Source organism: Ictidomys tridecemlineatus, chromosome X, assembly GCF_052094955.1.
Source record: "Ictidomys tridecemlineatus isolate mIctTri1 chromosome X, mIctTri1.hap1, whole genome shotgun sequence".
Taxonomy (NCBI): Eukaryota; Metazoa; Chordata; class Mammalia; order Rodentia; family Sciuridae; genus Ictidomys; species Ictidomys tridecemlineatus.
The window spans coordinates 100,552,361-100,580,241 of record NC_135493.1 but is presented as its reverse complement, the minus strand read 5'-3'; the positions used below and the strand labels follow the sequence as shown (position 1 = coordinate 100,580,241).

The following is a 27,881-nucleotide window of genomic DNA, read 5'->3' as shown; positions in this document are numbered from 1 at the left end:
TTACATCTTCAACAATGACATTGTTAAACTAAGTCCACTACAAGTGCAAATTATTTGCATAGCTCTCATCTCAATCTTTTTTTTTTTTTTTTTTGGCTATGCTGGGATTGAACCCAGGTGTGCTCTACTATTGACTTACTTCTCCAGCCCTCTTTATTTCTTTATTTTTATTTTCATTTCGAGACAGGATCTTAGTTGTGGAGGCTATTCTTGAACTTGCCATCCTCCTGACTCAAGCTGCAAAGTAGCTGGGATTATAGGAATGTGCCACCATGCCTAGCTCATCTCAATGTTTAGTTAAACATAAGAGCATGAACTATAAAGCAGACCCTCCTGGATTCAGTGTTCAACTGTCACTTTTGCACTAGGTGACCTTGGGCAAATTTCTCAGTATCCATGTAGACCACTTTCCTCATCTGTTGAAATGGCTAATAAAAGCAATGGATCCATATTGATTCCTGAGAGAATTCAATGTGTTAACATGTATAAAGCACTTAGATTAGTATTTCTCACACAATAGATAAAATAAAATGTTTACTGTTATTATTATTGAGTTTGTAATTTGTGCTAGGTACTTGTATTCACTATCAATAAAACCTGTTGTTGGGCTGGGGATGTGGCTCAAGCAGTAGCGCACTCGCCTGGCATGAGTGAGGCGCTGGGTTCGATCCTCAGCACCACATAAAAATAAAAAAAAATAAAGATGTTGTATCCTCTGAAAAACTAATAATAATAATAATAATAATAATAATAATAATATTAAAAATTCTCTCTCAAAAAAAAAAAGAAAAAGAAAATTTGTTGTTATGTCCCTTATACATATAGGGAACCTTAAGTCAAGAGTTAATACATAGCCATACAACTAACAATCTGTGGAACTAGAATGAAAACTTTGGTCTGTGCCTATTGAATCAAAGTTTCCACATTCATTTACTTTTCTTCCTTTAACTTCCTTGTGCATGCAGCATCCAAATAGACTGTTTTCTACTTCTTAAGTTTTTCCCCATGCATTCCAGGAATACTCATATTCTTCCTGAGCAGTTCCCTAGCCTAGAGCATCATGCCCTTTGAATTACCTGCTGAACTTCTCAAATTAAATAAAATATTCTACTGTTCAAAAAAAACTTGCTTCATACCATTTTTCTAAAAAACAAATTTTTTAGATGTTGATGGACCTTTGTTTTATTCATTTATTTATATGTGGTGTTGAGAATTGAATTCAGTGCCTTACAAGTGCTAGGCAAGCACTCTACCAGTGAGCCACAACCCCAGCCCTTCCTTCATACCCTTTATCAAACAGTAGTAATACTCATTTCTTTTCAATTCTCACAATATTAACTAGCCTCATGAACAGGGATCCCCATAGTTTTTTTTATGTCCTACAAAATTTTCCTCTAATAATGTCAAAGTGATAAAGGCTTACATTTGGTATGTTCCTACTTCCCACCATAAAGAGGAAGCCAATAAGTCCATAGGAAGACCAAACTTGAATTCAGATTAAAATCAAAGCAGCAAAATAAAATTTTAGGAATTTAAGGCTCTGAAAATAATTCAGTAATTTTAGGAATTTAAAGTTTTGAAAATAAATCAATCCTCTGCCTAATATTTAAGCAAAAGACACAGACTGTCTTATAAGCTACTGTATAAAAATTATAAGAATTAAGTAACATTTTCCTTTGCTTCAAACTCAGACATTTACATGTACACATTTACATACTTATGTGCATATTTTTCAGGGCCCAAAAATGCTACTTGTAAAAAAGCTGCAGTTTCTGATGCTGATGTGGAAGCTGAAATCTGTCCCCTTTTATGACTTGTTGGGGAGTAATTTTAATTTTATAGTTGTAAAGCAAATACCTTCATTTTAACCATGGAGATGGCCTGAGACAATAATCTACATGCAGATGCTTCAAAATAGAATACTAAGATTTCTCATCAATAATATACACTACTGCCATTAGGACTGTAGGACATATCTCTGCAGAAACTATTAGGATTCAAGACCAGGAGTTGGAGTCTTGAAATCAGACACATTCATGAGACAGGTGATGCTGCTTTCTGGGAAAAGTAAAATCCCCAGATCAGAGCTGCCAAATCTGTGTCAAGGATGAAGGATTGATTACAGATTCTGTTAGTAGCAATAACTGAAATTATATGGTTTATATTGCCTTGTGTGGGTGTTTGGTGATTTTTTTCCCTCACCAACTATTTATTCCACAATGACCAATATCATGGATATTTTGGTTGCCTGTTTTCTTCAGTGCCTGCAACTCATTGGGTTCATTTTATCTCAGCATCTCTTTGTATGTATGGTTATCTTTCTGTCCCAATGAATATGCAAATCACTTTTATTATTTCTGTGTTTTGTGGAAATCCATTACTTTAAACACTGTGCCTATATGGAATTTGTTAACCCTGACAAAATTGCTTTGGATGATGAAAGTGTCACCTCTATTCAGGAAGTTATTCAGGAGAGTTGCAATACCACAGAGAAGTGGTCATGCACACATCCAGAGGTGAAAAAAAATAAGTCATGTGCACATGGTCAGGACAGGTTGAAAAGCACAATCTTTTTTTTTAATTTAATTTATTTTATTTTTTTAAAGTTTTTTATTGACTGATTTATTTATATCTGTAATTGAAAGCAGGAATGGCTGCAGGATATAACAGAAACTAGGGACACACCAAGACACTTATTTCTATATCTATCTATCTATATCTATATCTAACTATCTATATATATACATACATATATGCCTATCATGAAGATGCATATATAATGCATAAATTAATGCATTATAATGCACAAATTATATGAATATATAAAAGTTCACAGTCACAGGATACAAATGATTATACAAAAATATAACTCTAACCAAGGAAATTGATAAAGTGTATACAGTGCCCTTGATTTGGCTATATAAGATAATAAATATGAACTTCTTTCAGTTGATTCAAATGATTATTTCTTTAAGTCATCATGTTGTTCTTATATCAATTCAGATTCAGATTTCATAAAACATCAGTTTTAATTTAATATTTATCCCATACAGCAATGAAGAGGATTTAAAAATGAAAGCAAAGATATGTCCCTTCTCTATAGAACTTTGGCATTTAATTGAGGAGAGATGTCATAGTCATAAATACACTGAAAATAATAATGCAACAATTAAATAAAAAATAGGTGCTCTATGGGGTAACAAGAGCAAGAATTTATCAGAGAGATTGTGGGAAAGGCATCACTGGGAAAGAGAAACCAAAGCTTCTCAAGAACAGTTAGTACAGAAGTACAGAAAGCAACACAGATGAAAAATAAGTATATCTGAGAAAATGGAAAGAATTATAGGAGGCAAGTTGGAGAGCACGACTTTTGCCATTTTTGACTTTGAATGACAGCTTGAGTTTGTACAGTATCTACAAAGACTCTGCATAAATGTGTATGTGTGTGCATGCCTGTGCTGCAAAGTTGTAATGAAGGGCAAAAAAGAGATTAAGACAGTAATTTAGCAGGATTCATTTGATATGCAGAATGGCTAACTATAGACAGGGGTCTTAAACTCTACTTAAAAGAATAATAGCAATCTAAGAAGAAGATTATTTAAATCAGGAGATTTGGATTTAAGAGCCATTTTTCTCATTATGAGACCTTGATCAATTGAACCCAAACTCACACATGACTTTATTGACAATCTTATGTATCTCACAAGAATGCTCTGAAGTTAGACAAGATGAAAGTCCTTAAAGGGAAGTAACGTTCTCATTGCAGATGGTTTTGTGTATTAGACTAAAATGCCTATACATTTATATACTGTGCCAATTTTTTTCTTTATTTATAAGCTAATAAAGGTTCATTGTAAAAGAATTGCCAAATATACAAAAGCAGAAAGATAATTTTAAGTTATTATGCATGAAAGCCTTCATAAAGACATCAGATAAGAAGAATATCAAATAGGTAAAAGGAAGTAATGTCTATTAATTAACATAAGCTATATTACTGAAATTTTTACTTTATTGTTCTAAATATGATAGACAGTGACAAAAATAAAAGCTATAATGTTACTTAGTAAATTAGTGATTTACTAGTGCATAAATTATACTGTTTGATTCTGGTTTGAAATTCTATTAAGATTACTGCAAATTTTCTTTAAAACAAGTTTCCTACCAGTTTTTGCCCTGTGAGGCCTTCGAGAAGGTCTAGGAGGCGTCTTCCATCCTGCAGGTCACTGAAGAGGTTCTCTATGTGCTGCTTCCCAAACTGAAATAAAAATATATCTAGTTAAATCACACTTCCAATGAATCATTTCCATGATTATGCCTTTTGAAATTCAAAATTATATTTAAGGATATTTAATATTTCTAATTAATAAACTGCCCAGGGTGACGGATGAAGAGAGAAAACTGCAGGTAAAAATAAAACAAAAAAATAATATCATTAGGTCAAATCTACTTGAATTATTTCTGCCAGAATTAGAGATCTGTAGCCTAATTAATCTAATTAACACAATTTAATGAATGCTAATCCTATAAAAGACAAAAAAATAAACAACTAAATTTTCATGCAGTTTGGGGTAGGATGACAAATAAACATATAAAGAAACAAAGATCATATATGATTAGCCCTGTGTACTTGGAAGTAGAGGGTTTTGACATCCTTGTCACATGGAATATGTTCTCCCTTCCTACACATTTTGCAACCTGCTTCAGAATGACCCATTCTCCTTATAGATAATTGAAATTAGAAATATCTGATTTAAATAGAGGAGAAATAATTCTGTGAAAGCTTTTCACATATTTTTCTCAGTTCTTTGCTTAGGTATTATACTAAGAAAAATAATAGTCACTAATAAATAATGTTTAACCTTTGTTGTAATAATTACTCAGGAGAGACACCACATAAAAGAGTAAATCCTATGACCTTTGCAACATTTCTGTAAGGTTAGCATCAATATACTCATCTCACAATGACATGTAAGGGCTCAATATGTGGCCCTGTGTCACAAAACTAAAAGGGGTAAAGCCAAGATTTGGGATCTGATCTGTCTAATTACTGGGGCTTTTGTTCTATCTTATCACACTGGTTCCTGGGCTTCTTTGTTCCTTCTATTTTATTATCTTTCAATAGCTTATTTCTTCTCACATATGCTTCACAAGCCTTTCTTTTTATGCTTGAAAGACTACAATCTCTTCGTATGAGATCACCCCTAGCTTTTTCAATGCGCCGGTTATCTATAAAGACCTAATTTATCAGTCACAGATGTATATTGAGCAGCAAGAAACCTGAGTTAGGTAATGGAGCATACAATGATAAATCAGACACATATTGCCCCTGCTCTTACAGTATTGCTTGTCCAGCATGGAAAACAATTATCTCTAAAATGTAAAACTACATAGAGTTAGTAAAAGGAACTAGGGAGCATATAATTGTGTGAATTTTGAGAGTTGGGGTATCAGGAGACATTTTCCCCAAAAGGTCAATTAGTAAAGCTAACATTAGTCTTTGGGTGACTAGACTCTTCTTCTCCTTGGATTACACACAAACTTTGAATCTCATACATGTCAGGGAAATCCTTGATTTCCAGGCAAAAGCCATCCCTGCTAGTTTGGAGACATGAATCAGACTCTCCCTACAGCCAGGTAGACATTGTTAATCACAAGTTTTCTTTAATTTATAGTGTAGATGCCTCCTATAAAGAAACGCTGGCCTCTTCAGTAAGTCCTCCAGCCCCTACACTAACTTTCAGAATACAGCTACACATATGCTATGAAAAGAATTAACTACAAGTTATCATTTTGAAATTCTATACAAATAATTCTTTTTAAAATTTCCAAGGCAAAATGAAAACAAACACAAAATGCTACCATTCAGGAATTTCTAAAAAGGAGTTTCACTACATATAACATCCAAATAAATCTTAAAAACAGTTGCACCATTTTTGTGAAACTTTAAGGAAACTTTTCTACTAATAAGCAAGGAAAATGAATGTACTGTTTCTAGTAATGCTGTAAGGAATTCCATATCTAACATTAAATACTTGATATTTTGATGGTAATATTAAGGTGTTATCTTCACATTCAATGAAGGGATCCAATGCCTTAAGGCATTTTTTAAAATGCTGAGGACTTTTTTGAGCAACGAAATTTTATAGAAGCAGTTGAGAAATGTATGGCTTCTAAATTTCTCTAGAAAAGATCTTTCACACTGCAATGTGTCAATCTTTGAAGAAAATATAGTTATTTGACAGAGATGTGTGTTCTTATGAGAAAATATATATCTACATTGACAGATAAAATTTATCAAACTGGGAAGATGTTGAATGGCAAAATTGTGTTCATTCAGAAAAGAAAAGCAGAGATGGGAAATGTGACCTTAAGTCTTGGGGTACTCACCATAAGGATCATACAGCATCAGAGACATAAGTGCGCTTGGGTTTTGGGGCAAGGGATCTAGACAAATGTCAAAAATTTATAGAGGATATTGCTTTTAGCCTCACAGTCTCTTTATTTTTTATTAGAATATTACAGTTATACAGAGTAGTTGGGTTTGAACCAGAATCTTTTAATAATTCTCCCTTTAAAACTGAAACCAACCAACCAGAGAAGGAGTAAAGTATGTGAGCCAGTCAGAGGCTTTCAGGCTGACCAAGTTGGGGTACATGGAATGAGGAAGCAATTACATAATAGAGAAAAAGACACACTTCATATCACATCTAATTTTCAAAAAGTCATATATGTTAAAATATCACAACTGAAATTCAGCTTCTATTGGTCACATCTACCCTATTCTTTAAAAGGGTGCTTCTCAGAATGTTTTCCAGTGGAACATGCTTTCAGCAATATGATTGAATGAATTTATCCTGGAGAATGGCAGTATCAATTTCACAGCATTTGAAAGTTCAAAATTTCTATGAAATCATATGTTTATTAGAATTCATGGAGTTTTGGCCATTCTTTCTTAATGTATAGTTAAAATAAAAATAACTTCAAGTGCTTTTGAATAAAATTTCCCTATTCTATGATCTAATAATTTTCAATAAAATGTTTAATATTTAGCTCATAACTTCATAGACTTTCAGATGTAGTCTTATTCCCCAATGTACAATGAATTCCCCAGGGAAAACGAAACATCTCATTACTTTTGGATGGTTCTCAGTTCAGGGTTTTAACTACTCACTACTCCTTGGAAGTAGAATGTGTGACATCCTTGTCACATGGAACATGTTCTCCCTTTTCACTAACTGTGTTATCTGTAGCCAGTGACTAAGACTTTCTCAAGCACAATTTACTCATTTAAGGAAATGGCTGTTGAATTATCACTTTAGAACACTCCAATGAGGTTTAAATAAAATAATATTACAGGTATGTCCCATAGACGTGGCGTGTAATAGGCAGTTAATAAATATAGAACACTTTTAGTGTTTTATTCCTCTATTATTCCTAGTCTATATCTTGATCTTAGGCTGAATCCTAGATATAGATAAAATTATCATATGTTATTTAATCTACTAGAATGTGCAGAGCTCACCAATAATACACTGTTGTCCTGTAGTTTGGCATCCTGGTGAGGACAGAAGTAATTTTCCATACACAATTAACAAGACTTCTAAATGTGGATGGTGAAGGGAAAGCACTTACAGACTTCAAACTCTTTGTCTCCTTTCTTGTTCTTTTAGCTATTTTAAATTACACATTCTTTTGTTTTCCTCCCTTTTCATCTTTGACATCTACGATGACTTTTTGTTACAGGTGATATTTTGCATCACGAAAAAAATAATATGTTCTTAAAATTTCATTTTTAATGGCTTTATTTTCAAATGCATGAAAATGACTTTGTAAAACTTACAAAACATTAAATCCTCTTTGGGCCACATGACCCTATTATCTTCTGTCTTCAATACCCTTCACAACTCATATTTTCTTTATTAAGTGAACTAAGTGAACTTTTGATATTACTCAGCAGTTTCATGTAGTGACTTATATATTGTTCTTTCTTGCTAACCTAAAAAACAAGATGAAAGGACCATCAAATGAGACAATAATCCATCTGCAATATTGTCCACATGAAATTAAGAAATATGGGAGCCCAGAAAAAAAATTTCAAAAAAGATCAGTGGAATAAACAAAATGGAAAAAAAATCAAAGTGAAAAATTGAGAAAGGGGCAGAAATTCATTTGTGAAAAATGTTTAAATGGTTTCTGACTCCTCAGAGTTGCGTTGGTCTTTTAACCTGAAAATACAGAGGGATCAATACAATGTTCCGGCAGGAGGTAAAGAGCACAGAGATAATTTAACATGACCTTCTGGTTACAGAAAGGTCAAGCCATGGACATATCTGTTGCTCAGAAAGTCAAGTGACTTTTCAGTGATTACAAATCTCTAGATTATAGAAACACAAAAAGTGGAGTGCAGAACTAGGGATTCAAAACTTACTGGGGAGTGCTACTCAAGAGCTCACACAAAAAAATAATGCAACCCATTATAGCGTGAATAGGCAGCTTTCATAGAGGATTGTTTTCTTAAGTACAAGTTGTAAAAAGTATTTTATGTTGAAGCAAAAACATTTTATTGCGGTGTAATAAACATACAGGAAAGTATATACATCTTAAATATATAGCTCAATGAATCTTCATAAACTGAATACATTTATATTACCAGTAATCAGTTGGAGAAATAGGATATAATCATTTCCCTAGGAATTTCCTCACACCCCCTTCTATGTACAAACCACCTCAAGAATGACCACTATATGATTTTTTAGCACCATCATTAGTTTTGCTCTAAAAAGGGGTCTATTAAAAACAGAAAAAAATATTCTGGTTCAGGATTTCATTTGGGGAATCTAATGATTGAAAGACATAAGGCTTATGCAGAGAGACTGTGCAAAAAAAAAAAAAGTCATGTGGATGAAATATATTTTAAAAGCACCAAGAAGTGAAACAATTTTATAAATGACAATATTTACACTATACCTAGAATGCCTTGGTTGAAATTCCAGCCCTATCATATCACATCCTAGCTGTGTGATCTTGGGCAAGTCACTTAAATTCTCCATGCCTTATCATTCCATTTTAATCTTTAAAAAGAGGATATGTTGTTGCCTGCATTATGGTAATGCTGTGAATATTTAAATAGAATAATGCTTTGTTTGTAAAATATGCTCTATTGGTGCTAGCTATCATATATTTATTACATTTTTAAAAACAAACAGCCCATATTTTTCACAATTCTGTAATTGAAGGAACTAACTTCAAAGTATCAACATAAAGGTGAAATGGGATAATAAATATAAGGTATCCATCATAGTTCCTAGCATAAAAAAATATTTCATAAATCCTCATTATATCCTTCCTTTCCTCCTTTCTGTGAAACATCATCACCTGGAGATAGAGAATACAACTCTCTTTTGAATGCCCTAGGGTCCTAGCTTGGGTAATTTTAGGAGAGTCTAATAGTGGAATGTTTACAAACATGAAGACAAGGTCTAATGAAATCACTGAAACTAGAAACACAGGCATTCTATTATTCTTAGACTGATAGTAATGAAAAGGAAGACAGTGGTTACTGGTACCTGGACAAAGACAGAGCAAAGAGAACCAACAACCTGTTGGAAGTTTTGCTATTGGGTGATGAATACAGTCAGACTACACTGAATATGTGCCCTGACCTTTCTTTCTTCCTTCTGATCTTCTTTCTAGGCTACTATGGCCAACCCAACTGGAAGCCAGAAGGCAAGGCTATCTACTGATGTAGTCCATAGAGTTAGCCACACAGGGGAGAGTAAGGCAGATAGTGAGCCCAGAGAGAGAAACCAAAGACATTCGATACCAAAGAAACAAATTTTCTTAGAATCAAGAGGTCACTGTTAAGGTTGTATATGTCAGCAAATGAAGACCTGGATGTTCCTGTACTCTCTTCTAATGTTCTGTCTCTGGGAATGTCATTGCAAAGAGCCAGCTGTACCACTGGGACATATCTTCTTCTTTAATATGGGTATCAAATACTAGAATGTTTCAAGAGCTTTAACAGAAGAAAATTAACTTGTATTTATCTATTATTCCTTAGCATCAAAAACTCTTTAGAGACTTCTATATACCAGAAGCAGTACTCAAATCTGGCTACAAAGATAATCAAGAAAAAGCCAACTTATTCCTTGGAGCTAAGAAGTACTCAATAGCTAAGTTAGATAATATAATAGTTTTACAATCTCTTCAGATATAAAATGTTATTTGGCAGTAACTCTTTATAAAACATAATCACTAGGACCCAAAGTGTATGTTATACTATTAAGTACACAAGAAATGACTTAACCAGATTGCACATTAGAACTTTCAATAGGAACCACACAATAGTTAATGGAAATCAAGTCATTATCTGTAAATGGTCTATTATAAACCTAAAAGTAAAGTATGCTTAACCAGAAGTTGCATGGTTCATTGTCTGATCAGGCAATGTTTTGTAATAAAACTAAACTCTTAATGTAGACCTGAATTTTTCCATCCGTAATTTAGATAGGTCAATATTAATTCATTTTTCCAGGTATTCTGAAACAAAAATGAGTAAAATTATGGTAAATATACTGCTTGATGTACCTTAATGTAGTTCACAAACAGTTACTTTAAATTTTGCAGATTTTTAACCCATGAATCTCACTAATTATCTAATATCAACATTAAATATCTCCTATAAATTGAAAATTCTAAAAGTTAACTTTGATTTTTCTATTGAATCACATGGATACATGATGTATGTTTGAGACAGCCAGTAATGGAAATGTTAGTTATAATCTATACTAACAACTTCTTTTATGACATAAACATCACAGCATAATATTGATATGATAAAGCACTCTAATTCTAATTCAAATTAGAGTATGTATATTTTCATATTCTTTATATATATGTATATACACTATATATACATACATACACACACACACACACACACACACACACATACACATGCACATGCACACAAACAGGCAGGCTCACTGAACAAATGCCAACTATTAGCACTCAGATCCAAGTAAAATCCAGAGGTGCAAAGTTATATTTAACCTTGTTCAGATCTACTAGGAGGAGATATTACGGCAAGAAGATCCCAAAGATGCCTTTAAATAACAAATTTAAATTTTATTTATAAAATTTAACATTTTAATAATTCCTCAATTATAGCAGAGTAGAATTATTTGTGAACAATGTATATAACAAGGCAGGGCCTCTTCCTAATTTTTCTATATTTTTTACCCACTAGGAATCACTTTGGCCTATTTGTATGCTCCTCTTCCAGGATTATGATAAAATTGAGTTTATAGGTGGAAATGAAAGGAACCAGAGAACAGAAAAAGGACAAAAGTCACATATGATACAATATTTAATGATGGGCTTCAATCTTCTCTGTACCTCTATTTCCTTCTAAAATATTGAACCATATGAAATTCTAAATTCTGTAGGCAAATATGATCAAATATTGCAAATTTAATATGAATCAACTTTATATATTTCAGAATGACAAAAATAACAAATATTGGGTACTTACTTTATGTCAGTGACAAATCTGTGTACCTTACCACGAGTTGTTTTAAATTTCACAATTATCCTCATTTTACATATTACAAATAAATCTGAGGCAGAGAAAGTATAAGTAAAGTGTTTAAGATTACATAGCAAATAAGTGCTAGATATAAACTGAACCTAGGCAGTCTATCTAAAGATGTCTTAATCATTCTCTGCCTTATAACCACTGTTTAATCAAGGCTTCTTTCACTATTATTTAACACTGACCCTGAGTGACATAAGTTTTACTTGTGCATTTTCATAATATCATTCAATAAATTAAGGATAGTTTAACTAATTTATTCTTTTTATTTTACCTTTGGTTTCTAAAAGTTGAATACAGTTAAGTCATTTGCAAAAAAAAAAACATTGCTCTTAGTTCTAGGGTGAATTTGAACTGGACAAATAATAATACAGTGATAATTCTACATATATACTTTAGAAAAATGCTTCAGGATCCTAAATTCCTATTATTGTATCATTCAACTTTGGGGATTCCCTTAACTTCTTAGCACTCCAGGATGCCTGATACATTCAAGAAGTATAATAAATACTGATTTTAGAGCCCCAAATATTTTTAAATGAAGAATTCACTCTAAAAGATGTTTGAAAATATGGCTTTTATATTAAATAAATTAAAATACAAAATCAATTACCCTCCACAAAAAACCCCAGAATTTGTAAATTAAAATATAAGAAATATAACCCTGGGGTAGGGTTATAGCTCAGTGGTAGAGCACTTCCCTAGCATAAGTGAGGTACTGGGTTCAGTTTTCAGCACCACTTATAAATAAATAAATTAAATTAAATTAAGGTGCATCACAACTAAGTAAATATTTTTAAAAGAAATATAAACATCACAATTGCTGAGGGTTAAATGAGATTGTAGAAAATAGATGAATAGGGGCTGGGGATGTGGCTCAAGCGGTAGCGCGCTCGCCTGCCATGCGTGTGGCCCGGGTTCGATCCTCAGCACCACATACCAACAAAGATGTTGTGTCCGCCAAGAACTAAAAAAATAAATATTAAAAAAAAAAGAAAATAGATGAATAGGGGCTGGGGTTATGGCTCAGCAGTAGAGCACTCACTTAGTAAGTGTGAGGCCTTGGGTTCAGTCCTCAGCACCACATAAAAATAAATAAAAGTATTGTGTCCAACTACAACTGAAAAGTAAATATTAAAAAAAGAAAATAGATGAATAGGTTTTATTTTGCATCATAGCCTTTTCTTGAAGAGCCTCTCAAATTACTTGAAAGTCAGTGGGGTTACATGTAAAAGATGACACTTGGGACAAATGGGCCTTTATTTAAATTGCAACTCTAACTTTTCCCAGTTGTATGAAGAATGTGGATAAATCACTTAGAACTTTGTTTATTTTCCTCATGTGTCTAAAAAGAAGGATAGTCAAATTACTCAACTAAATTTAATCAATATTATTCTCATGCTTCATATTGTCCCAGGCACCAGAAAAAATGGGAAGATAAAAGATACTGCCATTATTTTCACAGCTTTTATCACAGTCTAGCAAGGAGGTATACCTTAAAGCAAACATTATTATGGCACTGTGTTATAATTCTGTCAATATTGGTGTCATAAGTATGGCGCTGGTGCAAATAAAACAGATATCATCTCTGATGAGGGGAATAATAGAAGCAGGAATCCCTCAACTGAATTTACAAGGTTGAACAAAAAAAAATCAACTGTTAAATGTGGAAAGGGGGAGAAAATATAAACAGAAGGAGCTTCAGATGCTAAGAAATCAGATAAATTTTATGAGCTATTCAAGGAACTGTTACAAGCCACTTCTTGGAGCATAGGGAACATGGAAGGAAAGGAAATGATAACCTTTGACCATATTTTTTAGTTTAATATTTAGACCCATGTTTTAACAGAGTTAATACTGTTTAGAAAAGGCCAATGTTGGCACTGTTTAGACACTATTTTTTGGTGTGGAAATATTACTCAGCAAGGGAGCCATGTTGTCCGTGATCATTTGCTATAAATGGTAGATGAACTTCAACTGGCCCAAATATTTCATCTTTACCTGAATCCATGACCTTTGTAGTATGGCATTGTTGCTCTTCTTGTGTCTATGTCCTTGCCTCTTGAATCTGGGTTGGCATTTGACTTGCTTTGACCAATAGAATGCAGTGAATGTGATTTTATTCCACTTCCAATTATAGGCCTCAAAAGAACTAAAATGCTTTTTCTCTCTTGTTAATAGAAGCACACATAAGCCAGGGGGCTGGAGGATGAGACAGGTAGAGCCGAGTCAAATTGCCCTAGTTGTCTTCAATGAGGTTGTCCTAGACCACAGACAGACATGTAGAAAAACTCAGCTGAGCTCTACATAGCTGCCCAGTCTACACAAAGTTAACTAGAGACCCACAAGTAATCCAAGCAGAGAAATAAAGAATGGCCTGGACAACCTGCACACTTGAAATAATATGGTGGTTGTTTAAACTAACTAACTTTCGAGGTGGCTTGTTATACAGCAATAGCTAATTAATATATGTCCATATATGAATGTTTGTTTCTACTTAGGAGAAAGAGGTATATCTCTTTAGAAAACTGTTAATTAGTATCTGTTAAAATCAAACCTATCTTTACTGTAATTCCACTATTGAAATATCTTTAAAATGTCAGATATTGATACTAAGAATGTTCATTTCAAGAATATTATAATAGTCCCAAGCTGTAAATAGCCTGAATAAAGAATTTTGAGTATATTCCTAAAATGTATATTATGCATCAATGAAAATAACAATTTACTGTTATAGTTATAATGGAAAAATCTCTCAAATATAATGTTAGGCAAAGAAGTCAGAAATAAAAGGGGTAGTAGATATGAATTACTGATTAGCAATTTGATCTCTTTAAACTTAATGATTTATTAAGTTTGATATTTCCTCTTATGTAAACTTAGTTAATTTGTGTTATTTCAAAAAACCATTTATATTTTCATCTCTTTGGCATAAAGTTAATAATATTGTGTTAATCTGCTTTGCATTACTCTAAACAAATACCTGAGATAATAAAGAGAAGAATGTTTTAAAAAGATGAATAAATTATTTATGGAATATATTTTAAAAAGAGCCCTTGGAATTTTTGTGGAAAAAACACTTCAAGGTAGAAAACTTTATTTTACTGTTGAACCTGTTATGGTTTAGGTCACAGTCTCTAGAGATTTGATTCAACAAGTGCTCTAGAGAAAAGTCGTCAAAATACTCTACAAAGCCCTTCCAAAATCATCTTGCAAAACATAATTAACAAAACCCTAGTATTTTAAATTGTCAGCTTCATGGAAAAGATACTCAATACTTTCAACCTTAAAATCTCTCTCCCTCTCTCTTTCTCAGTACTGGGGATTGAATCCAGGAAAATTTAGCTGTACCCCAAACCCTTTAAAAATATATATTGAGATGGGGCCTTGCTAAGTTGCTGAAGCTGGCCTCAAACTTGCAATTCTCCTGTTTCAGTCTCCCAAGTAATCAGGATTATAGGCATATGCCATGGTTCCAGATGTAATCTTAAACATTTCTAAAGCTACCATTAGTAAAATGTGCTTTTTAATTCTTCTGCTATAGTTACATATTATATATACAATGAGTGTTGTATTTCTTGCCAAACACGTTCATTTCAAGTTCACTTGAAGAAGTTGAAGAAAAATTGGTGAACACTTTTTTCCCTCTAATTTGCTAGATCTTTATCCTGTTGTCACTTTAGATAAAAATTCTTGTTTATTTAATTTTCTTCATTCTTCCAGTGGTTTATTATTCAGACATTTTTAAAAGAAAAATAGTGAATCAAAATAATTCTCTGTGAACTAAAACTGTCACCTTCAGTTAGTGTTTCCAGAAAAAACTGCATTTCTGAATAACAGCCAAATGGAAGTAGTTAGGTTTGACATTTTTTCTTACAAACCCCAAGAGAAAAATTTAAACTTGCCCTGTAAATTAATTAGAAAATCTTAATAGGCACCTGCCATTTCAAAAACAGGAAAATTACTTTCACAATGCTCTGAATAGTTTTTACCAGACATTTTCTGGTGTTACATACCTATATCAGTAATTTATCTGTATCAACACCAAACATTTGCTAATCAAAAATATTTCTGTGCAAAATGTTTCAAGTTAGCAGCAACTTTCTAAAAATACCATCAAGCAGAAAGGAAATGGACATCACCTTGGTTTAAAAATAGAATAATTGCCAAATGTGAAAAAGTAAATTCCACCAGATGCAGTGGCCCATGCTTGTAATCCTAATGGCTCCCTAGGCTGAAACAGGAGAATCCCAAATTCAAAGCCAGCCTCAGCAATGGTGAGGCACTAAGCAACTCAGACCCTGGTCTCTAAATAAGATACAAAGTAGGGCTGGGGAATGTGAAGATCAGTAGTTAAATGCCCCTGAGTTCAATCCCTGGTACAAAAAAAAAATCTATCAAACAGTTATCAATTTTTAAATTATGCTTACTTACCTGGCTGAATTATCTACTTTTACCACTTACATTTAATATTACTAGGAATATATTAGCAATATTTTATCTTAGCAATCTTACCCTGCAATACCAAAGATGGAGACTTACATAAACCTAAACTTAAAATTAAACTAAAAATGGAAAATTTTAATTTTACTTGGTTTTAGTAATGGTTGTTTTCTTCTGATTTAAAAACCAGTCAAGGCAGCAGCATCTTGGTATATCTGTGCACAACTTTTCTTTTCTTCCTATATATGCATATTCATTTTATCTTTCATATCTATTATCTTATTTTTTCCTATCTGATGCTTCTATTCTTTCTTGACCTCTTACTTTCATCTTTCTCTTCTTTTTGATTACCAATCTTCTCCTTCATTGCAAAAGCAACAATATTTTTTGTGTGTGTGTGCTGGGGTAGAACAAAGGACCTGGAAAATTCTAAAAATATAGCTTACACCAAGGTATACTCAGACTAATATTCATTTTGACTCTATAAGTTGTAGCCTTAATTTCTATCCCACTCCAATTTTTGTTTATTGGTTTTATTCAACTTTATATGAATAACATTTCCTGATTTCCTACATAATTAAATGAAGCCTTCGATTTATTTATTTTGAACAAAGTATATCACAATACACGCTCTTTATTATTCTGTTAAAAAATTGACTCTTAAGTTGGCATCCTCCCAACCATGATCCTGTTAAGGGCTTGAAGTCATACTTACCTTAGGCTATACTATCAGGAATCTATGCTAAAATGTATCCCTGTCTAAATCTAACCAGATGGACTTGATGGTTACCTTACCATGTAAGGACTTTGCGAATCATAGTCAACTTTCTGCACATTTAGTATCAAGTAATATTGGGAATTATTTTGACTTTCTCATTTTGTGGAATATCTTCATTGTGGTAGGATTGTTTTGAGAAAAAAAGTATTTAAGATGTAACTTGTCAAAGGCTTTGAGGGCTGGGGATATAGCTCAGTTGGTAGAATGCTTGCCTGGCATGCACAAGGCCCTGGGTTCAATCCTCAGCACCATCAAATTTTTTTAAAAAAGCCTTTGATATTTATGTTTACCTACCTTGGATAATTCTTTCCATTTCCTAATTCATCCTTAACATAATTTTGTGGGTAATTCCATAATGAAATAGAAAAATAAGACTTGATTTGATTCATTAACACAAATGTGAAAAACTAATAAGACAATATTAAATGTTGTTACCTACTGTAGTACAAAAAGCAAGCATCATCCTGCTATCATAACAATTCAATCACTATCAATGACTTTCTCATAACTCAAGTACAACAACTCCTCAGTGGCCTTTGAAAACTACATGATCATTAAAATGGGCTTCATTTTTCTTAACATATGCTTTAGTGACTAAAACCAATTTGACAACAAATTAATCTTTAGAAAACAACCAGGCATATTTATGGAAAAAAATAATGATAAAATGCTGCAATCATTTGGATTTTTATGCTTAATCTTATGATGAACTAAGTGAAGAATAACAGATCTAAAATGTCACTGATAAATACCTACTCAATGATACATACTAGGCAAAGCATGTCAGTAATAGTGAGAATAAAAAACAAAGTGATAAAAAGACATTAAATATTTACACTTTTGCAAAACATTCATGGCAGTAACAAAGGCACAGCTTGCCAATACTGCAATCCATACCTGAGATAAAACTATTACAACAGTATACAATGCCACACTGAAAAAAAAAAAAACTGTCAATTGGAGTGCTGGGGATGTAGCCCAGTGGTAAAACACCTGCTTTGCATGTAGGAGAACATGGGTTCAATCCCCAGCACCACAAATAAAAAAAGAGGCAGTTGGAGCCAGAAACTAGACAATAACAAACACTGCTCCCACCGTTGTTTTTGTTTGCTTGCCTTGCTTCTCTGATGTTTTATATATTCTTTTTTAAAAATATTTTTTTAGTTGTAGATGGACACAATACCTTTATTTTATTTATTTATTTTTATGTGGTGCCAGGGATCAAACCCAGCGCCTCACACATGCTAGGCGAGTGCTCTACCACTGAGCCATAACCCTGGCCCTTATATATATATGCTTAATATTGTATCACTACCATTATCAAAAGGTCTCTTCCTTACTTCTTTGTCTTGACCTTAGCTCAAGACAGAGCTGTCTTCCTTCAATCTGCAATTTTTCACAAATATGTATTCCTTTTCATCTTGTTCTCTTTTTTGTTTCAACATCAATCCATCGCTTATCTCTTTCCTCAGTGTCTTCTGAAGCCCTAAACTATTTAACAGTCGACTTCATGCCCTTAGTTTTAACTACCCCATCACAAAATCTCCTGACTTAGAATTGAATCTTCATTTTTACTTACTTTGCTCATATTTAATATCACATGGCAGGTTAATATTTGGACATACTTAATGACACTATCTTTCCTCCATTCATGGAAACTGTAAATCTGCACTTCTTCCCCAAGTGAAAGTTTGTTAACATAAAAGTGCAAAGAAAAAGACACCAAAGCTCAGATACTATTGCTAAGTAAGCATTGGAAGTCTATGGATATTTGCATTGCAAAATCATTAGTGTATCAGGTATCAATGACATATTAACAATCTCATAAATAAAAGAGTTGGGGAGATTGCATAATGATACAGAAGTGGTTTGACTCATCTCAAAGGAGATTAAATTGAATGGCTGAAAAAAGAAGAGGACTGAAATGTATTATTATGATTAAAACAGATAACCACTGCTGGTAGCTTCTGAGAAAGAACTGTATTATACAACTCCCACTCCGAGACCAATACCAGAAACCCTACATATGTTTTGGACAAACCTATACATGAGAAGACCTGAACCTTGCTTACTAGATTATGATCTGGAAAGTCGAAATCAACCAAAGAATCACACAATTAAAACATTATGGCTGTAAAATAGGCATGGATGAGTCAAGAGTCAAAGCAAGGGAGACCAGAAGGATGCTCCTGTGTAACCCCATGCACTCTAAACTGGTATGAAAAGGATATAGAAGAGGACATGAGTGTCAAGGGCAAGATTGGACCTCATGAATATCTCCTGGTGATATGAGCATAGAGGACAATAGACAAAACCAGGATGAATTAAGTGTATCAGCTGAAGACTCCAAATTAAGACAACTGTACCATTACACCTGATTTCTAGATGTGAGTTAAGTCCTTTTAAAGTCAAAATTTGATATATCATAATGATCAACATGCAGTTGAACACTGAAATGATTAATGCTTTTACATCATGGCTCTTTGACCTGCTAAGTTGAAATTTCTTTAATCATCATTTTGCATCCATGTGCTTTGCCAGCTAACACCTCCTTACCTACCTTTAATCATTCTACCTCATAGATCATAAATACTGAACTGCTCCAACAATCCTCTATTCATTAAATGTCTCCCTCCTTATAAAAATGTGACCAATATTTATTGGGTATCTACAATGTGCCAGATATCATATGACATTTGGTTGAATAATGATTTAGTTTCTATAATTCTGGTGCTTACTGTCACCCAAGGAAGATGAATAATCAACCAATCAATCAAATGGAGACTATAGTATTTAAATGATAAGGCAGAAATAAATTTATCCAAAGGACAATTATAGACCCAAGCTGCAAAATTAGAGAGTCCTTTCTAAGGAAGTAAAATTCAAGTAAGTTGAAAAATGAGATGTGGTCATACACCTTAAGAAGGAGAGTAAGAATAGAATTGCAGAAATAGAGGGAGTGGTGCTAAATTAAATAAGAGGTCAAAGAGGAGTAAGGGGTAAGCAGTGGAAGGTGTTATTCTAAGTGCAATGGAAATGCTTTGATGGGTTTTGAGTAGAGGAGGGATATTAAATTTCAATTTTATAAAGATCTTTCTGGCTATTGTCAGAGATATGAAGAAGAATAAGAAAAAAATGGGGAGATTTCAGTGTCTCATCCATTCCTTTTAAACTCTTCATTTAGTTTGGTAGACTCACCATCAGTCAAGAATCTCTCACTATCTCGATTCTTCATCAAAATTGCCTTCTCAATTTTCGGTGTTGCTTTCACCCAACCTCCCATCCTTTTAGTTTCCTTTGTAAGTCCTGCGTAATTGCTGAAGTGGTTATATAATCCTGCCCTCCTGAATCATGAGGACACTGACATTGCACTACAAACCCTTTCCTGCTTCTTATAAATTTCAAGGAACCTGGGCATGATGATGCAAGCCTGTAATCCCAGTGGCTGGGAAGACTGTGGCAGGAGGATAGCAAATTCTAGGCCAGTCTCAACAACCTATAAAGGCTCTAAGCAACTTAGGAAGACCCTGTCTCAAAACTTAAAAATTACAAAAGGCCTGGGGATGTGGCTCAATGGTTAAACACTCCTGGGTTCAATCCTTGGTACAAAAAATTTCAATGACGTACTCCTCCTCCTTTCACAAACTGATCACTAAATGTATATGTGTACTCTTGAGATAACTGGCTATCAACCTCTCTTGAAAATATCTATCTATCATCTATGGCAGGCAGCATTCCACGTGACAGAATCAACCTTGAAGGTAGGCAGTCTCCATTTAGGCCTCTCTTTCTTAGATTTTTATATGTATCAGAAACATCTGGATGGGTTTATTAAAAAAAAAAACTACATGTTTCCTGGTAATTCTGATGCAGGTATACAGTGGACTGTATTTTGAGAAATTTTATTCTAGGCTGGGCTCTGCCACTGATTGTGTAACCTTTAGCATACAAAGGCAAATGTTTGAACATTCATTCCTTACATGAAAATGAAGTAGGTTACACTGGCTAATCTCTAAGGACACTCTCAGCACTCACATTCATGTATTCTATGTCTAAATTCTAAAGATGGTGAAGAGAAAAAATGCAAACATAATAAAAGTGTAGAACGTTAAGAATAGCTTCAACAAATTAGCAAACACTTATCCTTGAGTTTCCCAAAATAGAGATAGAAATGAAATCATAATAGGTTATATAGTTGTTATCAAATAAAAGAAAAGGAACTTCTGCAATCCATGGAGACAAGGGAAGGAAGTCCATGACCTGAATCAGGGAACCCATGAACTTGGCTAAGAAAAAAAATGCTTATCTTTATTTTTAATAATCTGTATTAAAAATTTATCATTCTTCTGTGTGATTTTTATGCAGTTAGCTATTATTAGCAATACTTGAAAATTTGTCAAAAATAACAATTACAGATATTTTATATTACATGACATCTGTTACAACTGTCTCAATATATTGCTTACACTCATCATTTAGAAGTGTCAATGGCTTTTAAACTGTCTTACACATTGTTAATGCATTTAAGAAGAATCACATCTATTAACATACTAAAATTTATTTAATAATTAAATTAAATTTCAACATAAATGTTTTTTGTAATTTTATACATTTTATATTAAGCATTTGAAAAAGTATTCTTTAAGAAGTACACAGGAGTCACCAGTTTGCTTATGCAATCCACAGAATAAGTAAGTTTAGAAATCAGCTCAGATTATCCCTATCTTTGTGAGTTTTCCAGATTTTCAGTAATAGAGAACAAACTGACTTTTGTATTAAGGATGTTAACGTGGTTTTATAACATAACACTGTTCCATGAAATTTTTCTTCAGCTTCTTGATATTGCTTGGGAAGTTTTATCAGACAATTGAAATACAGTCCTTAAAAAGAAAAGAGCTATTTACTGAATTTATAGATGTTATGTGAAATACTTCAAGTGTTATATTAGTTTACAAATGGAGAACAAGTGTTATTCAAAACCCTTAGAAGTGATTTCTTTAAAATTTGCTAAATGTATACACTGACCAAGTGTTTTAATACAAACTTGAAAGTGCAAAAAGAACACTTATAAGTTAAAAAAAAAAAAAACGTTTTTACTGTGAAAATTCATCAAGTTCAAATATATATTGTCCCAATAGAAAATTTACTTAAAATAAATATATATAACTGAATGAAAAAGTCATGGATTTATTTATTTATTTGTGTTAGTTTTGTAAGTTCTTTGCATATTCTGGAGATTAATGCACTGAGGTGCAGGTGGCAAAGATTGTCTTCCATTCTGTAGATTCTCTCTTCACACTCTTATTCCTTTGCTGTGAAGAAGCTTTTTAGTTTGATACCATCTCATTTATTGATTCTTGATTCTACTTTTTGCATTTTAGGGGTCTTGTTGAGAAAGTCAGTTCCTAAACTGACATGATGGAGTGTTGGGCCTACATTTTCTTCTAGTAAATGTATGGTCTCTGGTCTAACGCCTAGGTCTTTGATCCACTTTGAATTTTGTGCAGGGTGAGAAATGAGGTTTAATTTCATTTTGCTACATATGAATTTCCAGTTTTCCCAGTACTATATGTTGAAGAGGCTATCTTTTCTCCAATGTATGTTTATGGCACCTTTCTTCTAAGATCTTCCTCAATTCCTTTCCATGTTCTGTAGTTTTCACCTCTTTTGTTAGATTGATTCCCAAGTATTTTATTTTTTGAGGCTTTTGTGAATGGAATAGTTTTCCTAATTTATCTTTTAGCTGATACATCCTTGGTGTACAGGAACACAATTGATTTATGGATATTAATTTTATAATCTGCTACTTTGATGACTTCATTATTAGTTGTAGAAGCTTTCTGGTGGAGTTTTTTTGAGAGGAGTCTTCTAAATATATAATTATGTCATTGGCAAATGGATACTTGGAGCTCTTCCTTTCCTAATCATATCCCTTTAATTTATTTCTTTTGTCTAATTGCTCTGATTAGGGTTTCAAGGACTATGTTGAATAGAAGTGGTGAAAGAGGACATCCCTGTCTTGTTCCAGTTTTTAAAGGAAATGAGCCCTAATGAGCCAGCCTACATTCAAATCTTAGACTGAAAGGAAGAAAACAGTGTGAATTACACGTATGTCTTTACTTACTAGCACTGTTATCTTACAATAGTCCTCTAACTTTACTGAACCTTAGTTTTTCCATCTGATGAATGGAGGTAACAAAGGTATAAACCACAACAAAATTGCTATGTGGACTCAATAATGCACATAAGGCACTTTGAAGAAAGTCCAGTACACAGTTATGTACACAGTAAATATTAGTGATTATTGCGATTATTTTGTCTAGTTATGATCTGTGACTTCCCAAACTTCACAACAGATTTGAGGTCTGTTATGGTTTGTATTTGAAGTGTCCCTAAAAACTCCTTTATTAATGTAGGAAGTTAAATAATTAGATTGTGACAGCTGTTACCTAATTAGTTCATCCCAGTTCAATGAACTAATTGGGTGGTAACTATAGTCAGGTGGGGCATGTATGGAAGAGGTGGATACAAGGGTCATACCCTAGAAGGGTACATTTTTCTTGAGGCCTCTTCCCCACTATTCTGTTTCCTGTTCACTATGAACTGAGCAGCTTTCCTCTGTAGCTGCCCTTTTGCCATATTATTCTGCTTTACTTCAGGCTCAAAGTCATGGTTTCAGCCCACCATGTACTGAGACCTATGAAATTGTAAGCCCAAAATAAATTCTTCCTCTTCTAAGTTGGTCTTCTCAGGTATTTTCATCACAGTGATGAAAAGTTTTAAAATTCTTACAATGAAAAGTAAGAATAAAAGGCACAAATATAACACATGATGTTCATGAAATCAAAAACCAAAAAGGAAAGCAGAATAAGACTATATGGCAAACATTAGACTAAAGAAAGCTATAGGAATTAAGTTCAGATCCAAGCTCTGTGTCCTCTGGCATGCAGAAACTCGAGGCAACATAATGTTTTATGCTACTTTCTTAGTCTAGGGAAGCATTTTAAAGCCATACTCCAAGGAGAAATATCCTAAGGAGTATTTTGCTTAAAAATATGCTCAGTACTCAAAGAATTTTAGAATATGGTGCAAGTTCTAAGTGTCCTTTGAGAATTCCTAATGTAAAGGTACCATTTTAACTAGTATAGCACAAATAATCAGTATTTTGAAAAGATGTGATCATGAAATCCTTTTTTACATACTACCTATTAATATCCCACAGACTTAATCTTTTTAACCTGATTTAGGCAATGTTGTTGGAGGAAAATATAATTGTTTACAATAGGACAAATTATCAAACCTTTTTTATTGGTCTTTCCTATGAAATAGTTACATCATTGAAGTATTTCCTGAATTTATATTAATAAAATAAATCATAACATCTATGGCAATTTTGGAATAAATACAAAATATTTGAATGCTATAAACAATATATCCAGAGGAATATAACCTGAATCTGTTGTGGTGATCAGAATAATTAAATATTCCTTAGATATAATTTCTCAATTGCATCCTCAGAGACATCTGAGGATGCTGGTTAAACTGCAGACTATGATTGATTCTACATGTGGGATAGGGTCTGAAAATCTGCATTTATAACAAAATCTCAGCTGCTGCTGCTGCTGAACAGTAGAGCACTGTTTGAGTTGCAAGGCCTTAGTCATTCTTCATTTCCAGCAGCAGTCACAGCCAATTTTCACATTAATAACCATGAAAAACATCACAAAACATGTCTTCTAACACCATTTTGCAAAAGAGCAGGTACATGCTTCATTTGTCTATTTCTTAAATCATCATCTACTCAATGCTGAGAGTAGAAAATTACAACCAAGTTCATTTTCACAGGAAGCAAGATACCAAAATAAGTTGTTATTTGGTGTTCTTTTTTTAACTAATATTTTATTTGTACATTAAGATTATACACAGTAACGGGATTCATTATACCATGTTAATACATGAAGATAACATACTTTGTTCAGTGTCTTTCCCAATAAGTTCCCTTTTCCTCCCCTCCTCCCTCCACTAATCCACTTGCTCTACTTTATTGATCTTTCTTCTATTATTGTTGTCTATTCATTATTGTTATTTCAGTCACTGCACTCTAATTATACACACACACACACACACACACACACACACACACACAGTAGTATGTTCATACATGGACATAGCATAATTTGGTAGATTTCATACCCCAGTTCTTCCTGATGCCCTCCCCTTCACATTGCACCCTCCTTCTCAATCTGCTCCTTCTACTCTACTGGTCCCCCTTCTATTTTTATGATATCCCATTTTTAATTCCCTTCTTTTATTCTCTCTCTATATATACCTTCCACACAAGAGAGAAAATATTTGACCTTTGACTTTCTAAATCTGGCTTATTCTTGAATAGACAGAATTAACATTGTCAAAATGACCATATTACCAGAAATGATCTATAGGTTCAATGCAATCTCCATCAAAATACTAATTTTTCCTTAGATATTCTTCACATATCTAAGGAAAAAAAATAGTCCTAAAATTCATTTGGAAAAATAAAAGATCCAGAATAGCCAAGAACATACTACAGAGCCACAGTAATAAAAACAACATGGTATTGGAAAGAAAGAAGACATGAAGACCAATGGAATAGAATAGAAGACACAGACAAATTTACACATATATTTGACTGATCCTTGGCAAAAGTGTCAAAAAATATGCTAGAGAAAATGTAACCTTTTTAACAAATGATTCTGGGAAAACTGTATATCCATATGTAGAAGAATGAAATTAGATCCTTATCTCTAACCCTGAACAAAAATCAATTTAAAATGAATCAATGGCCTTGGAATAAGACCTGAAACAGTGAAACTGCTAAAAGATATCATAGGGTCAACATCCCAATATATTCACACAGGCACTGATTTCCTTAATAAGACTACTAAAGCTCAAGAAATAACCCCTGTCTACCATCAACTCTATCCTGCTCTCTTCCTGATAGTACAAATCCTCCTCCCTACACTTGATTGTGCCAGTCCCTGCCTTCTTTGGTCCTTACTAGCTAGAGTCACTGACATGCTCTCCTTCTGCAAGATCACTTAATGCCTGTGAGAACTATAATAGCAGGAAGAAAATATTCATAGCAACTCTGATAGACTTGATTTGGCCACAAAATTCATTGAACATTCTTCCATCAAGGGACAGCATCCACTTCTCTCCTTGTAGCTGGACTGATCTTTGTGACTTGTCTGACCAGCAGAATTCAACAAATGTAACGTTAGGGTCTTCATTATAATTAAACATTGGCTTCTGCATGGGTTTCTTAGAATACTTGGAGCCCTAAACTTCCATGTGTGAAAACTGATTACCCTGAAACCACCACGCTGGAGAAATCTTATGTTACCACTGTGGTTGACAGTCCCTAAAAAACTAAAACTTCAGCCATTCCCGCAAAGGCAATCTACATTAGTGTGAAGCTGTCTTGCCCACTTGAAACCAGCCTATCCACTAGCTAAATACCACCAAGTAATGTCAATTGATACCAACCACATAGAGGTGAATCCTGCTGAATTCTGCTGATTTGACTAGAATAAGATATATTCTGTGCTTGTATAAGCATATAAAAATGGATTCTACTATCATGTATAACTAAAAAGAACCAATAGATATTTTTAAAATCATGATATAAAAGAACTATTATTTTAAGCATTAAATTAGGGGTATTTTTATATAGCAATATAAAACCAGAAAAGTATCCTAGGATCTTTTGGAAGACACACAGTGCTCTGAATCAGTCTTCTTCACTGAGACCCTGATACTTCCCTCACTTTACTGAATCTGTTCCTGGTTCCCTGACTTATTATTTCTATTAATAGACTATCCTGTCTCCCAGAATTCAATCTCCTCGTATCTACACTTGAATTTCCCAGGACCCTATTATGTCTGGTTTTGTTTTCTTCCTTTCCTTCTAACCTACACTGCTAAAATTTTAGGATACTTTCAACCCACTATCAGAAACTCCCTCAAAAAATTATCCATGTAGATTTTCTGCTCCCTTTCATTCTTCTCAGAGGAGAAAAGTTTTTGGTTGTGTCTTCCAGTTTATGTACTTCTAATCTCACTTTAATCCTGTGCTACACCCAAGGGCAGGCACTAAAGAATGGTTTAATGACTCTGGAATGAATGACATAGTGAATGAATGAATGAATGAATGTGTGAATAAATTTATAGGTCTATTGATCTACCACTCAAAATGATTTTTTTCTTTTAAAACTAATCAAAGCAACCAGAAATCCAAATGGCCTTTTTCTTAATCCCTAATTGAATTTTGATTAATCACTTTCTTTGGTCAATGTAGTCATCTACTTTTTAAAAACTATTTCCTTTATGGGGTCACATTTACTTTACAATTTACTGTTACTTTTCTGTATTCTTTGTTGGATTCTCTTTTTAGCACACATTTCAAGTGTGAATTTTTCTCAAAGCTTGGAACTTGACTCTAGGTCTTTTATTCCTTTTGACTGTGTACAATATCCTTTTTTCAACTCATTCACACTTTTGTGCTTAAATTCTATCTTGATTACTACAAAATCATCTTTAACTTTGGTATCTTGCCTATATTTCACTCTCACTGCCATTCCTATCAAACTTACACATTGACCTCTGTTCTCAGATATAGTCAGACATTTGCCAAAAATTGTTGGACATCCCAACAATCCTACACTTTGAAATTACATCAAAATATCAAAAAAAGCATATTCCAAATAGAACTCATTACCTTCCCTTCATGGTTTTTCACCTTATTAATACTTCCAAATGTATCCAGTGACTCCATCATCCTTTAGATTTTTCAGCCATGCAACATGTTACCTTCAACTTGTTCTATTTTCATCATTGAATATACCAGTGCTAATTCCTATTGATACTAGATTTACAATGTCAATTAGAATAATCTCTAAAATGACCTTCTCACTCTACAATTTGTAAGCCTTTATCACTGTCCAATTCAGTTCATATGGTACAACAATGATTGTAGTCCCAAATGATGGTAGTAATTATTCCAAATGCAATTGCTGCTGGTTCTTCCTG

At 33.3% G+C, this 27,881-nt stretch overlaps 1 protein-coding gene across 15 annotated transcripts in view; it reads right to left on the bottom strand.

Moving 5' to 3' along the window:
- Dmd (dystrophin) overlaps positions 1–27,881 on the bottom strand; it is a 2,094,227-nt gene that overhangs the window by 1,661,882 nt on the left and 404,464 nt on the right. For all 15 annotated transcript variants that reach the window (XM_078034984.1, XM_078034996.1, XM_078034982.1 and 12 more), the window contains one exon: positions 4,163–4,255. In XM_078034984.1, the coding sequence (XP_077891110.1) occupies positions 4,163–4,255 (93 nt within the window). The remainder of the gene's footprint in view (positions 1–4,162; positions 4,256–27,881) is intronic.